The sequence below is a fragment of the Catharus ustulatus genome, chromosome 3 (assembly GCF_009819885.2).
Source record: "Catharus ustulatus isolate bCatUst1 chromosome 3, bCatUst1.pri.v2, whole genome shotgun sequence".
NCBI lineage: Eukaryota > Metazoa > Chordata > Aves > Passeriformes > Turdidae > Catharus > Catharus ustulatus.
This window is the reverse complement of record NC_046223.1, coordinates 44,746,040-44,764,550: the sequence shown is the minus strand read 5'-3', so window position 1 is coordinate 44,764,550 and position 18,511 is coordinate 44,746,040. Positions and strand designations below refer to the sequence as shown.

The following is an 18,511-nucleotide window of genomic DNA, read 5'->3' as shown; positions in this document are numbered from 1 at the left end:
ATTTCATAATTTAATCAAGTAAAACAAAACTGGGGCATGAATTTCAGCTTCATATCTTAAATAAGCTGCCATACATACTTTTCCTGCAAAAAGATGAGATTGACTCAACTACAGTAAAATTGCAACAATCTGGTCTTCTGAGGCTAATCTGAATCTTTTTAATTTTCCAGGAGGTAAATAAAAAGTGTTCTTGGGTACATTGGTTTTGTTCCAATTCAAAATGAAAACAAAAACTGAAGCCTACAAAATTTCCTTGAGGAAGCAGTTATGTTTTCTACTGTACTATCTAAAAATACTGCTGGAACAGACCCTGTAGAGAGGACAAAGGGTACTCTTGCTGTATCAATGAGTCAGACCATAGACAAAGCAGTGTAAAAGGCTACAAAAATCAAGCAAGCAAATAAAAGGGTGTCACAACAGTAGTTGAACTTAAGCTCAAAGAAAGGATTGTGCACAAGGCAGAAAAGGGGAGAGGATATTCATCTGATCCTGAAGAATGGTGCTGCTCAGACCTGTGCAAAGAGAAGAGTTACAGATCTAGTCATCCAAAGAACAGGAGAACTTTCATAAATTTCATTACAACATCTATTTTATATATAAAAGCATTATATATACATTACACAGGATAAAAATAAGCAAACTGTATCTGAGAGATGCTTTAGTGATGCAATTTCTATGACAAAGAAGACAACACTACCTCTAATGCCAAAATCATTATTACAAATTAATGCATAGACCAAACACATCTTAATGACAAAATTGAGAATGGTGTATCTTAATCTTTAAGGAATGGTAAAGCAGTCTCTTAGAGCCTCAGAAGGTAGAAGAAAACAGCTCTGAAGGAGTGCAGCTTCTTTTAAACCTCCCTAATTACTAGATGCTATAAGTAGAGGTCAAAAATACCTTCAAATTCTCCAGTTTCACAAAAAAGTGTTCATCTGTACTGATTTTATCTAATTTTCATGTCTATCAAAAAATCACACTTGAAGGTATTGACTAGCACACTGCAGCCTTCATATTAACAAGTTGCCAGAAAACAAAAGGCTTTTCTTCTTTCATTTGTGCTATTGCATTTGAGAATAGCTTTCAATACTTAGAAAGTATTCTCTTATAATAAGACTAACTAGGAGCAAGGATGAAGACAGACCAAGAAACAGAGACTATTTTTTTTTCCTAAGCTATCCCTCTTGGGTCACCCAAAACATCTCACATTCCTCCCATCCTAAAGTTATCCCTTCAAGACAAGGTTTAGAATTTATTTCTGTGACTTCATACAGCGCTGAGCTCAATATTGCTATCTGAAGAAGTGGCACAAAAGGAAGCTCCCAAAGATCTAGCCATATCAAAAATAATCTGGTTTTTACTTTATATTTAAATATCCTTTCATTGCCTGAAAGGGAGCATCAGCATTAACTCCACAGGGAAGCGCTGCTCAAGCTGCGCTGCTGTTGTATGCTCAAGCTGCCATGTCAAGGATTCAATCCCATTCCCACTCAACATCAGTGAGAAATGTTCCATTTAATTTCCCAGTTCATCATAAGCAGTGTTTTTCAGGGGAATTCTGAAAGAATTGTACAAAAAATTTAAAAAAGGGTGCAGGGTGGGATTTTCCTAAACAAGTTCCATACAGATATGTTAGTCATTAAAACTCTTTATTATAATTATTCATAAGTTGTATTCTGCATTTTGAGAAAAAGAAGCATCATTTCATACAATGAATCAACAAACTTACCACTGCTCAGCAGCCCAGCGCAATGTTGCCTGAACTTGGGTAATGAACCTATTCAAAAAACTGCTAACTGAGGGATGCCTTGAAGGAAGCTGAAATTTCAAGGAATTTTTCTCCTTCTCCAGTTCTTCCAGTTTCCGTCTAAATTTATCAGCTAGAAATCAAAAAAAAATTTAAAAAATCAAACAGTGACAAAAGGATTCTGTTTTACCTGGGAGGAAAAAACAGTCTTTCAACAAAAAGTAAAATGCATCTCTCTGATGGTTCTTCCTCCTCTTCCTCTTTTCATAAAATATATTGGCCAGTTCTGCTCAAGGACAAATTAACAAGACTACAATGTAAAATATTGAATAACCAAGATGCCAGGCTACTTTTTTCTATGACAAGGACAAAACTGCAGGTTTCCCAGTACTTTTTTAATTTCATAGGGCTCCAAAAAAACAGGCTCAAAGTTATCATCCATGCTCTTTCTAGAGTAACAGCCAAGAATTAAATTCTAGGAAAAGTGCTACTCTTCACTGTTTCTATTTGTCTTAAAACTTAGATAGCAGTTACACACTTAAATTTTGACTGTACAAAAAATTTGTATTGTTATTAAATCAAGAACTGAGGAATCACACAACACAGTAGTATACTTCAGCAGAAAATGCACGTGCAAATATAGCAATTGAACAATTATCACATTCCAGGCTCTCCTGAATTATGTTCAGTTTATCACCCAAAACAAAAAAGATTTACTTTCAACTTTAAATAAAAATAACAGTAGTCCCTAAGAGACTACTTTGATTTTACCATATCCCTACACATTTCTTGAAGTAAACACTCTTCTGTGTAAGTTTACTTGTTTTCTGTCCCTGTGTAGAAAACAAAGGAACATCATTCTAACTACTCATTATTAATGCAGTACATGTATCTTCTATTGTGGCGCTGTACCAACAAAATCACATACATGACAAATAACAAGCCTACCATCCAAGACAGAACACCTTTAATGATACATTAGTCAAATCAGAGAGTTTTGAGCTAACCCACAAATGGAAAACCTTTGTAGTTCAGTACTCTGCTCGTGACCTCACTGCATACAATTTTGTGCGATTAGCAATTCTTTTAACATTTTTTATACAATATGCTGCTATCAGAATAGCATCCATCTGTGCATGCTTTTTATTGCTTATTTTCTTTCCTTATCCTCAGAGAGGATTTAACATGAGAAGTTGCTTACATTTGCTGTTTTAGCGAAATCATGCATTTTTACAATAATCACTAGTATTGACCTCCATTCTGCTTCTGCACCAACAGGGTAGATTAAAGACAGAGACCTTACTGATAAGACTAGATCTTTTCCCTGTCCCAGGACACTCTCATGTTGTCACTGGCAAGCAAAATGTCAGAAGGCACTTTCTGAAATTATCTCCCTACCCCACATGTATCCATGTGCATACTATTCCTGCAAAGTAGTGGAGTTGAAGCATACCTGTGATGCATTTCTCAGGGGCCACAGCTAAGTAGATTCACCCTATCCCTATTACCGCATGAAAACTGAAATTTGAGTTGAGACTCCAAACCCCATATTTTGACCAGAAAAACATATCAGCACTTGCATGCTAATATGTCATTTGGTATTTCCAACTCAGCCATCAAAAATACCTCTGTTAAACAGAATAGTAAGAGCTGAAAGGGTTGGCTAGTGACCAATGACCACTGAATGCCAAACCACATGGAAACACTTCCTTTTACTCACACCATTTGCCACTGGGCTTCCTAGGAGTTGTGGCAACCCTCTATAGCTATTTAACAACGTCGTCATTGTTCTTCAACATAATTAGGCTTAACTGTGTTTGTGTGTCCAGTTGTTTCATCATTCTGCTCCTACCCTTCCTGGCCCTAGAAACACACTATTTTGGGCAGGAAAACAGATGAGGGGATCCACATGCCAATTCCTCCTCTCTCTCTCATTAAGTCTTGGCTGCATCCTGCTTCATAAATTCCAATATACACAGTATTCAATTAGTTTCTACTAACAGACGTTTCTAAATAATTTGTTCCACTGGCATCTTATAAGTAATAAGATTGCTCATATCCACTTATCACTCTGCACTGAATGATTTTTTTATCCTTTTATCTTTTCAGCATCACACTTAAGAGACTTCAGTACCACTGAGCTGAACACTGCAGCGCTCAACTTTTAGAATCCTCTCCTGGAAAAGAGATCCCTGCCATTTGACCTGGCTGATATCTTCAGCGCATGGAGAGACCCAAGTGCCTCAGTGCCAGCTGCAGAGCAGGGAACCATACAAATAAGGCTCATATCAATCCAGCTTTTACTGCTGCGGCTCAAGAGAAATCTGGACCAAGCACAAGTAATGGAAATGATCAGAAGTCTAGCCAACAGGATGTGAAAGAGGAAAATCAGCAGGGTTCCTCAGACTAGCCGAGATAAAGACTGAGGCAACTTCCAGCATACTACAAGCCAGTAAGTTGCAAAGAAAGCAATAATGCAATGTTCCCTTAGAACTTAAGCCCTCAGTAACAAACCTGAGTTGCAGCAAATGATACATGAAAAAAATGTTAGATTTAGTCAAGCACTAAATCTAACTGCAGGGTTACACAGGAAATATCCTCCAGTGTTGGTTTTCAGATGTTGGTCAGACAAACATCTCTCAGGAATAGCTCTGGCAGAGTTTTAAGACTGAGGCCAAAAAAACAAATGCATTCTCCTGTTTGAACAAAGGAGAGAGCCAAATTCTGCACCTGGGATGGGGCAACCCTGGCTGTACGGACAGACCAAGGAATGAGACACTGGAGAGCAGCACCATGGAAAGGGACCTGAGGGTCCTGGTCAATGGCAAGTTGAACAAGGGTCAGCAGTGCCCTGGCAGCCAGGAGGGACAACTCTGTACTGAGGACATCAGGCACAGCATCACAGCCAGGCAAGGGAGGGCATTGTCCTGCTCTGCGGCAGCCTCACCTCCAGTGCTGGGGGCATTTTTGAGTGCCTTAATACAAGAAAGACATTGAACTGTTAGAGAGTGTCCAAAGGAGGGCAATGAAGATGATGAAGGGCATTGAGGAGCAGCTGTGTGAGGAGCTGCTGATCACATTTGGTCTGTTCAGCCTGGAGGAGAGGAGACTGAAGGGAGACCTCATTGCTGTTACAGCTTCCTTGAGAGGGGAAGAGGAGGGGCAGACACTGATCTCTTCTCTCTGGTGACCAGTGACAGGACCCAAAGGAATGGCCTGAAGCTGTGTCAGGGGAGGTTTAGCCTGAATATTAAGAAAATGTTTTCAGCCAGAGGGTGTTTGGGCACTGGAACAGGCTCCCCAGGGAAGCTGTCATGGTACCAAGTCTGACAGAATTCAAGATGTGTTTGGATAGTGCTCTCAGGTACATGGTGGGCTGTCCTGTGCAGGGCCAGGGGTTGTACTTTGACGATCCTTATTCCAGCTCAGAATATTCTGTGTGATCTCTTCCACCATATTTTTAGGATTTTCCAGCCAAGAAGTAGACACAGACGGCCTTTGCTACTGCTGAATCATCAGACTCCCAGACACAACTTGCTTTTACTTTCATTTTAATGTTTTAACAATTTATTCCAACAGAGAAAAGACCTTCACAGAATCCAAGAACTCACTGATAGACCAAGACACCAAAAAAAACCCACAAGCACTCAGGTATCTCCACCACAAAGAAAGGCTTAATACTTTCTCTACCCTATTCCTCACCTCAAAATAAGTTACTTAATGCACAGTTTACATGCCAAAAGCAATCCCCCCACTTTAATGAAATTCTTAAATGAACAAACTTTCAGGTACTCAATAAATACTGTTTTACAGAAGCATTTAAAATCAGGCCTAATTCTCTTTATCAGCCTTTTATTTCACTACATTCTGGTGCCAGCTTGTTGCCTTGATGAGTCCTACAGATACCCTAGGCAAAGCTCCTACTTCAGATCAAACAGTAAAAGTTAACTCTACAATTACCCTCCATTGCAATGCATTACTCTGCAATCCACTACTGCATGTGTACCTCAGACATCCCATTCATTTTAAAGCCAAACCACAGTACAGGCCTGGAAGATGTTGACTAACTGCTGTTCTCAATTAAACATCCAGCAGTCAGAAAACAGTAGTGTCTCCAATGATCATGATTTTAATAGCTTTGAGTAAAGGAAGCAATTTCCATAACTTCTAATTGACCATGTGAGAACATCTGGTGACCTCTACTTCTAGCATATTCTAACATTGGTTTTATTCCTCCAAAGAAAAGATTCACTTTATCAAAACTATTTATCATCATTTAAAAAACATTGAAGAAAATCATCTCAGCAAGGGCAGAACCTAATTTGCTAGGTGCTGCATATATTTATGTTTATTTATGTCTGCGCTAATAAGTAGGAAGATAATCAATCATGCTATTCTACAAATTGCTGGACACTTAAAAAGTGTTTCTTCACCTAGTTCAACTAGGGAAGGTCATTTCATCTTGCTCCACAGCTCAGCAAACAACCTGTTCCCTTTTGCCCTTGCATCCCCCCAAAATCTAAAGGTTCTAAAACAGGATTTGTGCAGGATTTACAACCATAACTCACACACTGCAGCTCTAAAATATTTTTCTTGCCTGCCAAATACTTCGAGAAAGACAATCTCCCCCATCATTTGCTTTCTTAAAAACTTTAAGGGTCCAAGATGACTGAAGTGTCTTGTATGCTCAGCACCAAAGACAGACAGGTATTTTGGAAGAACCAAAGAAGCCCCAGGCTCAGAACCAAAGACACCTCTAGCAGCCTCTATCCAAAACCACACACAGCAACAGGACTTTAGAGAGGAGACTAAGAACCAAGGTGCAAGGTGCCCCCTTTCTGTTCCTGAATCTCTAAGGTCTGTCAGCTAAAAGACTTCTCTTCTAAACACCAGAAACTTCTCTCTTCTCAGGCTATCTATTTTGGTCTCCAACATACATTGCAACAGAGAACACAAAAATTGAATTATGAATTATTTAAACACATACCCCATTTGGAAACTTGAGGAGGTTAATGTGGAGCTTGAATATGTGATTGAAACACATCTGGAGAGCAGACTAGTAAGCAAGGTGTGTACAGCCCAGTTACTAGCATTGGCCTCCTAAAAATAATTTGCAGGAGAAAATGCAGATCAATTAATATCCAGATATGGCATGTAAAGACGTATACTGCGATAAGAACTGAAGATATTACAAGCACCTGGGATACCTATCTGTTCTTAAGAATAAAATAATTATCCATTTAACATATACACAGTACCAAACATACATACAGTAGAAAATAAAGGTACTTGATACATATAAAATGGAGCTTCAGATTACTCTTGGATAGTCAAACAGCCAGCCCTTATCATGTGCTCTCTGGTCATCAGTACAGAGCAAATCTTTTCTACCTTCCATTTAGCCCTGCACATGGAAAAATGCAAAAAAAAAATTACTGCAAAGTCAAACTGTACACCTGGCCAAGGCTGGCTCACAGAAGTAGAGGGGTTAGGGACAGACATCACTGAAGCAACAGGAGAAGTAGAGTTATGCCTACCCTGCTGACTGTGTGGATTAACAGCAGAACATCTGCAGAGCAAAACAGTTCAGTATTGAGGCCCCAACATCTGCATTTCAGAAGGTCCTACTTTAAACTAGGTTTAGTGTAATGCCATGGATTGAAGGACAGATAGTTGAACCTCTCTGGCAACTCTACAGCACATCTTTAGGCTTTGTCTTACCTGAAAGAAAACCAGCCCATTGTACTACAAGACTGCTCTACAGTGCAAAGTAAAGCACAGTAAATGCGGACAATTGAGAGATTCCTTCCAAAGGCTCATGCACCTAATCTGAACTAAAATTATATTTGGGCCAGAGCCCATTAAATAAATCCAGCAGTCAGTGGAAAAAGCAGTTCCTGGGAGGGCCAGTAAACAGAGCCTAAAGCTTTCCAGACAAGGCTATAACCCCCTCGGGTACCACAGCCAAACATTCGTGTTCAGCTCATAAAAAGGTAGAGCAAAATGCAAATGTAATTATCCCACTCACTCACCACTTAACTTTTTCCATTCCAGTCAGAAAGGTAACTTTGTGCAATTTCACACTCCAGCTCTGCTTCTGAACTTTCAAGACTACTTTGAGGAACAAACCAAACTCCAGCTGCTGAACACCCTTTGGAGTCAGAAGCTACTGCCACAAAATTCACCTTAAAGCAGGAGGGCCAAAATCTGCAGGAGCTACAACTCTAATTCCTTGGTTTGTGTGTATTCCTCAGTTATTTCTCTTAGTACAGATGACAAACCCTTCTAATTCCTGCTGAGATGCTTGACTGATGGTTGCCTCCAGTTCTGGTGCTGTTTAAAGACTAGCAACCAGAAGAGTACAAGAGAATAAGTCTCCTGCATTCCTCAACAGATTTAAGGTACCAAAATAACCAAAATATTCAGCAATGACCTGATGTAGCATTTGATGCCACAAACTCCCCCTGCTGCAGTCAGCATCTGCTGCCTATCCTCAGATTCCTCCTCCTTTCCTAGCAATGGGACATCACTATACATAAATCAGGTGAGGGAGGAAAGGAAACCTGGTACTCAAACCAGTCCCTTCACAAGAGGCAATAGAGGACACTCTCTACAAGATTTCTTAAGAGGGAGGATAGCTCAAGCATGCTTTCTGCCTCCCTGCAAGCTCTGCATTTTCCACCCATCAGTTCATACCAATTACAACCCAGGAAACCGCTGCCCCCTTAAAATATATAACACTTCAGAATTTAGTGTGCTGAACATCTGTGTTGCAGCAGAGTTGGGAAGTCTGAAAGGTTTAAAATATACAAGAACAGACACTTGTTAGCTGTTATTACAAAAGGAAGCTTGACACATTGGCAGATATTTAATTTCCCTCCTCTAATTTATATTGAATTTAGGAGCATTCGTTTAGCATTGAACGAAAAGCTACATTCTTAGATCCTTTAACAGATGCTTCCTCCAAAGCACACCACCAGGATTTCCACCTACAGTTTACACCTCTAGTTAACATTGGAAAACCTGTGTCCCCAGAAAGAAACTTCTCCCCAGGAAGTCACTAGTGCAAAGCTTGGGGCAGACTTTTATGGCAAATTTTGACCAGTGCTCCTACTTCATAGAACATTCAGAGTAGCAACGTGACTGACAGACTGTCAGTCAGATCTATAATGTGTTCTCTGGCTGTCAATGACAACAGTTAACAGGATTTACAGGCACAAGCCATAGAACTCCACAGGTTTTGTGAGAGTGTAGGTACAGTTACTTTGAGCATCAGCAGGAACCAAAGCAAGAAGCCACAAAGCCAGAAGGGCTTTGTCCAGCACACCTCTGGGAAATATGGGGGTTGAGAGCCTAGTAGGAAAATATCCAAGTCCTGATTCGGACAATTAATTTCTCTAGTTACTTGGCCAATGTTAGAAAAATTTTGCCTTCTCACGTTACTTTCTCCTCACCTGGCAATGATGTAGAGTAAACTATCCTCACAGTTGTTATTTCTGGGCTGAATTTAAGGACATCAGGACTATTTGGATAAACTTACAATTTCCTGTAACATGACTGTCCTGAAAGGAAAGTCATTATTTACACTAGCATCTCACAGAGGAGCCTCCAATGGAGGTTTCAATTGTAATAAGCTCAGACAATGGTGGAGGAAGAAACCTTACTCCAATAAATTCACAATCCACAAAATAAATGACAGTCAAAGGGGCAAATGGAGAGAACAGTGCATCAGACCCACACACTGCATGAAAATTAGGGGCAATAATTTCAGCATACTAGAAGTAGCCTAAACTCCATTGTCCTTGATCTGACATTTCTGAAAAACAATGAGGTTTTTAGCAACATTTTAAATATTAGGATTTTCATAAATATTTCATATTAGAGCATAAACTAGCTACTTCTATAATTTTCTAAATGCAGGAGTAATCACATTTTTAGTGTGCCTGATAAGCATAACAGGTAGTGAAATAGTGGGCAGTTTTCTGCAAGTGACAACTTTGTAATTCATCTTTTTAACTGCATGAAAAGTACAATTTCAAACAGTCCATCTCTTCAGATTTGCTGCATTTGTAAAGTCCTCCAAACACCACAAGAGTTCACAGATAGGTATGTGAACATTGGAGACATCATTTCTCCTTTAGCCAGTTCACAATATAAATTAAACAGTGCCCACCAATTGTTTGCTTTTCACAGTCTTTCACGAAGTTTCCAATGAAACCAAGATCTTTACATTTCCAATATGACTTCACAATAAAAATAATTTACAGTAACATCAAAAGTTACATTGAAAGGGAAGAAAAAGCTGACTGCTTGTGCACTTTATTTGATAGCAAGATTATTCTGCAAGCAGTGCTGACAGTACTGTCACTACAAATGAGATTTTAGAGAAGTAAAAAAAACCACATACCACTGACTCCAAGTCAAATCTGTACCTCTAAAAATGTCAGGCTATGCAGCACAACGGCACAGACAACTATTGTGAATAAAATTCTACTCTGAAAGAAATCTCACAAGACAAGGAAGCTCTCAGAAATCAATGCAAAGCCCCTTGGCTTGCAACACAGTTCCTTCTTTTATTGGAGAGGGTAGAAGAAAAGGTTTGGTGGATGCTTCCAATCAGTGCAGTTCATATACAAGAACAGTCAGCTGTATATCAACATCAACTGCAGGTGATTCAATCCCAATTCACCATGTCCCTTTCCTTGTTCCAAGAATCTCTAAGCCAACATCTGTCTACCTTCACTGCCTCTGAATAAATGCCATGGATTGATTAGAAAACAGGTGAGTCAATTGCAGTTCCCTACAACTCCTTATACTGATACCTGTCATTTTTATAAAATTCTAAATACTACAGAAAGAAATTTTAAAATTGGATGGTCTATATCTGGGCTTTTATATCAAGAATTTTGTAACTAGAGACAGTCAGATTATGTTGGGACTTTTTCATACCAGGCTCTATTTAAGCACACATTGTGAGTCTAAAGTACTTTGTTCCAGCTGTCAAACAAAGAAGAGGATCTTTTATTATTGCCTAACCTGAATATATTGAGAACACCCCCCTAAAGCATACTGTTTGAAGGATATATTTTTTTTTTTTTGTGAGAGAAGCCACAAAGTAGTACAGATAATTTAAGCACTGCTCCACAAAGGTTTATCTTCATACTTTTAAAAGCCATGTTAAAAAAAACGCAGAACAAAGTGGCACAAAAGCTAAGGAACACCAGCAAGTAGATGTAGAGCTGCTTTAAGTTGAAGTTTGGAAAAAAACAACACAGATTTTGAAGTGTGGTGTCTATTAAACTATGCTATGTTTCCCAAGGACTACAACAGGGGAAGAAATCAGCTTTCTGTTCTGCTTAAGCCATCAGCTACAGAAAACACCATCAAAACAAAATGCAATTAGGCAACAATATCTCTCTTCTGTGGCAAGGCATGCTGATGAAAAGGTGTAAAATACTATTTCTTTTTAATTGAATATTACACACAGAGAACTATAAAGAGAATATAAATGTATACATGCAGCCCCAAAGCAATTGCTTTGAAAACTTCAGTGGGGAACTCTACAAGGAAACTTGGAGCTTCTAGAAACAAAAAGTAAGAGAAAAGATAAAGTAAGTCTTTTTGGTAACAGAGTTGAGAACAGTATATCCATTAATTATGGATAGTACCTGGATGCCAGAATTTTACTTTAGGCCAAAGCAATCTTTTTTCTGCCTCTCTCATTCCTTGCATTCTCCTTCTTGAGCTCCCACAATACTGCTCAATGTTTGCTTCTATTCCAGGTCCCCACTCTCGCATTTAATAGTCTTCATAATCTCAAATATATACAGTACAGTAATTTCACGACCATAAGGCGCACTGGACTATAAGGCACACCCCCCAGGAGTCGGCAAAATTTGCAACTTTGTAGATCATATAAGGCGCATCGGACTATAAGTGCACTTTTTTTTTTGCAGCAAGGCTCCACCCCCAGCTCGCCTCGCACGGTTGCTGGCCGAGGTTCCACCTCAACCGGGCAGCCATTGGCCCCCGTGCCCGCCTGTACCCGGCAGGGGCGGTGCCGCAGGCCCCCTGGGCCCACCCCCAGCCGGCTGCTGTGGCACTTCCAGCTCCCCCCACGGCTCACGGCTCACACTTCCCCTTTGGCAAATGTCGCAACTTTGTCCATCAGATAAGGCGCACTGGACTATAAGGCGCACTTCCAGGTTCGAGGGAAAATTTTAGTCAAAAGGGTGCGCCTTATAGTCATGAAATTACTGTAATTTCACAATCATAAGTCACACCTGATTATAAGCCTCACTTCCAGGTTCAGACCAAAATGACAGTCAAAATGGTGCAGCTTATAATCGTGAAATTACTGTAAATCTAATTTCATTGTTTCTTCCTTATTCCCAGTGCTCTTCAAGAACTAAAACTTTACCATCAAATTAAGCTGATAGCCTTCCCCAAGCACTCTGCACCAGTAGATGCAAAATCAAAAGCTGTTTTAAAACTATTTTAAAAAATAAAGGCAAATTTAAAAATATCAAATAAAATATGCTTAGATCAGCCTAGTCACTTTTCCAAATTCTACCATCCATCACTGTTCTAGCACGCAGGAGTTACACCATTCTGCTTCATACAGTGAAGACCATATCCTAAAAAAACGAGCAATAAGAGAGAATGGTTTACAACATTTGTCATTTGTTCTCAGGTTATGCTGACTGTCAAAACAAAAAAAGGATTCACAAACATTAGAATTTCATGGAATCGTGCAATGATTTGCATTAGAAGGGACCTTTAGGGTAATCTAGTCCAACCCAACTGCAATAATCAGATATCCCTTCAACTAGATCAGGCTGCTTAGAGCCCCATTCAGCCTGACCTTCAACGCTGCCAGAGATTAGGCATCCATCCATCCACCACCTCTCTGCAAACCTAACCCAGTATATCAAACACATTCATTGTAAAGAATTTCTGTCTTTTATCTAGTCAGATCCAGTAACTTCCACCAGGAAATTATTGCTCCAGGAATCAAAATTCAATGTCAAATAAAACAATTTAAACACAGAATAGCTGCTGACTGTTAATATTTGGTGATTGGTTTCCTGCCCTTATTAATCAATTTCCTCTCAGCAATTCGTGGGTACCCTTACACCCCAGTTTTTCCCCTCATTGTTTCTGCCCCTTGATCCTCTTCCCTGCTCACATCTTCCAGCTAGCATCTGCTTCTCTAGTCTACTTTCTTTTCCAAAAAGAGAAAAAAATACCATTTTTTAGCTGACTTACACCTACAGTTTATTTAGCTTACATATACAAGTACTAAGCTGTTGTATATACCCTACCATCTTCAACATTGTTTTCCCAAGTCTGGTTTTGGTACCAAATCATAAACACAAAACTATTTTAATAATTTTGGACGGTACGGTGGAAATGTAGTTGGATCCTGCAACTTCCTTTGGAAACCCAAAAAAAAAAAAAAAAATCAAACTAAAAACCTGCAAAAAGCTGCATAATCTTTTCATAATCTTTTCTATCTTTTTTCCATCTGGAAATTAATCTCAAGCACACTTTGTCCTATTGATCCTGAATTTCAAAACATCCTGCATTCCTGACATTCCCAAAACGTCACCAAATTCTGTTAAAAAAACTGAAAGTTTGTGGGGCTCAGAGCTCTGCACGAAGTGAACTTCTTTGAAGAGTCTCAGGCTGAACTGGATCAAAGCCACATCTCACCACAAGAATCTCAGAGGAGGCATTTCCTCTGCTATCAAGTTGTACTTTGGCAGCCTCTTATTAGCTTAAGCAGGTTCTTATTGTAAAAATTACTTATGTTTTGTTGAGCTGATGACTCAGAGACATGACCTCCCTGAAACAGAGTTCTACCAACAAATCATGGCATTGGGACAGTCAATGCCACCACCACATCCAACCTGTTACAGAGGCTTCCAGAAACAAAGGTAGCAAATTTGTCAAGCTTAGTCTTGGAGTAGCTCAAATTCCACCACCAGGGAAAAAGAATAGAACAACTAAATACAAGGCAGGCAACCACCCCACACTGTGTGAAGTAGGGTCAGAAGATGATGAAAGGCTTAGATGATTTGCTTAAGAAATCCAACATTCTACAAACAAAGCAGAGTAAGAATACCTCAAAATTCTCTGTTTACCCATTCTCATCCATACACCCCTACTTTTTCAGAATTCTTTTGTGGAATTATCAACAGCTCAGGAGTATTACAGGAAGCAAAACAGCAATTAAGAGTTGTTTGATTGCCCTATGGGAAGCTGACAAAACACTGTGTCTGCTCTGCATTGAAAAGATTTACATGAACACATGAAAGGAATTAGCATACAAAGCCCCAGCAATGTAGGTATATTTTCCTGCTGGTTCCCATAAACTTCACAAAATACTGGATGCTAACCAAAATATCACAGGAGCCTGCAAATCACACACATAGTATAAAAAAGGAAAATAAAAAAAGGAAAACCCAGGAGTAGTTATAGGCATAATGAAGATGGCCCATCCAGAAACAGTAATTTTTCTTAGTCCACACTTTCTTTTCATGCATCTACACATATCTATGTTTTAAGGCAAAGAGAAAACATTTGGGATATACCATTGGCATGGTTTCATGGAACAGGTTGGTTCTGCCATGCCTGTGCCAAGTGGCTTCAAGTCACACTGGGTACTCTCCCATGAACACCGATTCTAGGTGCTGTATTATCAGTAACCTTATTTCTTTCAGCTTCTAGGTCCTCTCTCTGTAAAAACACGGATAGCAACAATTGCTCCATAGGGGTCTCATTAGGCTTAATTAACACCTGTGAGAGATCTTCAGATAAAAGGATAGGTGTAATTACACAATCTGAACTGCTGCTTGCCTAAGAGACCTTGTATTAACCCTTTCATAATTTGAGCTTTGCAGACTGTTTCATGAAAAAGGCTCTCCCCCACTGGAGTCACCTCTTAACCTTCCCGTTTCAAAAGCAGATGAAGTCCATCATCTTTCCTGCTTTAACAAATAGGATCCTGGGATTTTTTTTTTAACATTATTCCCCACCCTCCTTCCTTTCTCATATACATTTTAACTTTTTACATTTACAATACTCCTTTCATCCTGCCTCTGATCTCCTGGAGTGTTTCAAGTGTAAAAACTACTCATCAAGCACACTGGACAGTAGGTAGAGCTTCTCAGGAGGAGGTCAGTATAGGGAGGTCAGTAGGGGGAAGAACAAAGGCTCTCTAAGGAAGTTCCACACCTCTTTAACCCTACTTTGGTGCCCTTCAGCAGTTATGAATCAGAAAACATCCCATCAACCACAAAATGCAACCAGAGTCCTGCATGGATTGTGTTTACAGAGGAACAGCAGCAACCACCCAAGGACAGCCACTGCAAGAAGTCCAACCTCCCCCAGCACGCAGATCCACACAAGAGCCTCGCAAATGCCCAACATGTGTAGAATGCAGCAGTGCCAAGGCACCTTCACTGGTCCTCACACTATAAGCTGCAAGACTTGAAAATTTCACATACAGGTTTCATTGCCCTACATAGTGTGAGCCCATGAAGTGTCACTGCCTCCAGCAGCATATCCCCCTGCTCAGCAGAGCCTCCAGAGGCTGGAAATGAAAGCCGTCAGAGCAGTGTCTGTGTTGACAGATCCAGGTGGGGAGAGAAAAGAGGAGAAAAGATTTTATCATCATACAGCTTCACATAAACTAATCTCTACTTTCTTTGTAAGTTACAATCAAATAGCACTACTACACTAGTGAATCTTGCTATGAATTTCACTCTGTGCCAGTACAACCACACAATCTGTTTTACCATAGCAAAATAAACATTTCTCTCCAGCCTTCCACTTTGACTCTGTCCAGTAGCATCCCCTGCAATTGAAATTGTTTGAACAGATTGTCTTCGAAGTAACAAATAATATGTTAATGTGGTTGTTAACAGCAACCTCCATAAACACCTAATGTTTTTTCCCCTTCCAAATACCTCCTGCAAATCCAACAGAAGAGAGCTGAGCTGCTTTCCCCTCCCACAGCCATTCAGCTCCTTTTTGCTTTACCTCAACGGACAGCTTAAGAAGAACTGCGGTAAAATATGTAGATCAGACAGATGGCATTTGCTGTTCTTTTCTCAGTCTTGCTGCTCAGTGGTTTTAAAAAAAACACAATAATTCATTACTTAGGTAGTCTCAGGTAGATCCTGAGCTCCACTACAACTTTTTCTTATCCATTTTGGAGGTGGAATTATTTTATTTACCGGAAGTATCAGAGCCTTCCACCAGAGCAGAAAGAGATACTGGAGTAGAGCAAGACACCTGAAATAACTGAGTATTTCAGTATTTGCTTTTAAGTTTCTCTTCAACAATCCTCTCCCTACTTTAACAGATGTGAAGAGCAGCTAGTATCTTCACTTCCTAGCTGGAGGAGTGGGGCAGGATGGTTTGGTTCTCCTTTTATTTTTCTCTTTATGCTATCTACCACCTTCACTCTGGAGTGCGCTTATAGCTCCCTGCTCCTCCCCACAACCAAACTTCTCTCTTCCCAAATTATATCTGGCCATTATTTCTCTAATATATTACTAAATACCCAAGAAAGCTATTATACACACATACACATACACGTGGCCATCCTCTTGAAAGACATCACTTTTTGTCATACACTGAAAACTGTTTCTCTTTTATTTCTCTTTTCTTTTTATAAAACAAGTAATAAGATTAAAATACAGAAAATCACTGTTATTTGGTTACAAAGCAATGCAGAAATAAAAAAATAAGCCAATAGATTTTACTCTGAAACATCACTGTTTGATAAGGTTTACTGGAATTTCAGTTAACCAGCATTCAAACTGCAATCTAGGCAGTGGTCATTTCTAAGCAAGTTGTTCCCTAGCGATAAAAGACATGCAAAAAGTTTTCATTATTTATTTACTAGAGTCTCCACATTTCCACACATAACTGCTTCCAAACAATAAGCTCCCGTCAAGTTAGTGTTCCATCAAATCTGTCAATTGCAACTCATTTGGCACTACAGGACAAGCTGACACATTGCATAAAGGTCAAGTGGAAAAATGTCCCTTCCACTACATCAGTGTCTAGATTGGTAAAGGTCACTCCATCCAATAATTGCTACTACAGAAAATAACTTTGTTATAATCTACATCATAGAGGGGGAAAAAATAGTTCAAGTAGTTAATTTTTTCCCAAGACATGACAAACTAACATTACTGTCACTTCATGACTGGAGTTCAATGGGTTTTGGAGTATTTAATTAGAACTCAAAGGGCTGTTGTATGACAAGTGATGATACACCCATTTTATGAACAGCTCAACTGAAGCAGATTGAAACACCTTGCCTAAAGTTAAAACAGCAAAAAGCAAACATGATTACGTAGACTACAACAAAACAAAAAAGGAAATCTGCTCTGGGTATGTTGTTTTTTTTTTTTCTTTTAGCTCCCCATTCCTGTCTCATCAAAACCTATTTTTTCTTCTTCAAAAAGTAGCACTTTAATGATTAGTAACATCACAGTATGTTGTAAAATACAAAGTTATTATATACAAATACAGAAATTTGCATCAAGCTACTTTAATTTTGGAGCTGAAAACCTAAGGCTAAGTGATCAAAAACCCAACCTACACAGACACATGACCCTTGTCACCCAGGGAAGCCTGGAGTTGTATTGTGCAATGATGGAAGAGAAGGGAAAGGAAGATGTTCAGGTTCCCCTCATCTCTACATCCCCCCACAACTCAATTCATACACAACTCTGTTTATTTTCAGCTTCCGTTACTAAAAAAACATTTTAAATTCAATATTGCTTAAGATTCAGATCCTGTATCATCAAGACAAGTTTGGAAGAAATTTGGCAGTTACTGGGAAGAGTGTAGAACTATTTTAGAGTCAACTCTAAAACAAGCAAAAATAAAATAATCATGCAATCAATGCCCTGATTGTAAGCACTGGGTTTCCAGATTCACTACAAAGCAAGCTAGGTCTTACTAAACTTTCCAGTTGCCCTGCATCCTAAAAAACCTTTAGACTAAAACAAAAAGAAACAACATTCTGCTAAAGAAACAAAGTTAACCAGAGACAACTGCAACTCAGCCCCTAAGATACAGAAAAACATTAACCTGAATGTTTCCAGAATAAGACTAAGGAAAATAAATCACCAGAAAGAACAGAATCAGGCCATTTTGTCAGTAAGTAACGCAAGGGATACAGTAACAGGCATCTGAAGACACATACCGCTTGTTCAAAACATTATCCCTCCATTAAAAAGAAAAAATCTGGTGTAGCACAGTAACATGTATCTCCTTTCCTAGGTTTTCACTTCCACAACGAAGAGAAGGCTGGAAGCTGGCAAAGGGACAGGGTGGCATTCTTCAGACCTCTTCACTGCTACTTCAGTTGCTGTATGCAAGAATGGAAGTGATGTTTGTTTTACCCTCTGGCAGGTTTCCTACCTGTGTCAAATTGAAGTAGTTATTCAAATATACTCAATAACAACAGTATCAAGACCTCAAAAAGCCACAATGGTTTCTTCAGTGACAAGCACGATGAATAATGGTAGCATCAGAATGTTAGGTTGCAGGCAGTTGCAGAAAACCCAAAACAAAACAGTTTCTCATTAAGAGACAGAAAATATAATTTTTAAGTTTTTTAGGCTAACGAAGCACTGTTTGATGAATGTCCCTCAATGTGTAGATGCTTTACCTGTAACTACATTGACACAAAACAACATTCTGAAGAATATCACCCAATAGATGCTTACTCTG

At 39.3% G+C, this 18,511-nt stretch overlaps 1 protein-coding gene across 3 annotated transcripts in view; it reads right to left on the bottom strand.

Moving 5' to 3' along the window:
• DISC1 (DISC1 scaffold protein) overlaps positions 1 to 18,511 on the bottom strand; it is a 191,327-nt gene that overhangs the window by 133,361 nt on the left and 39,455 nt on the right. For all 3 annotated transcript variants that reach the window (XR_004417359.1, XM_033054805.1, XM_033054804.2), the window contains exon 4: positions 1,733 to 1,883. Coding sequence is in view for 2 of the 3 variants with exons in the window: in XM_033054805.1 (XP_032910696.1) it covers positions 1,733 to 1,883 (151 nt within the window). In the remaining variant the exon portion in view is untranslated. The remainder of the gene's footprint in view (positions 1 to 1,732; positions 1,884 to 18,511) is intronic.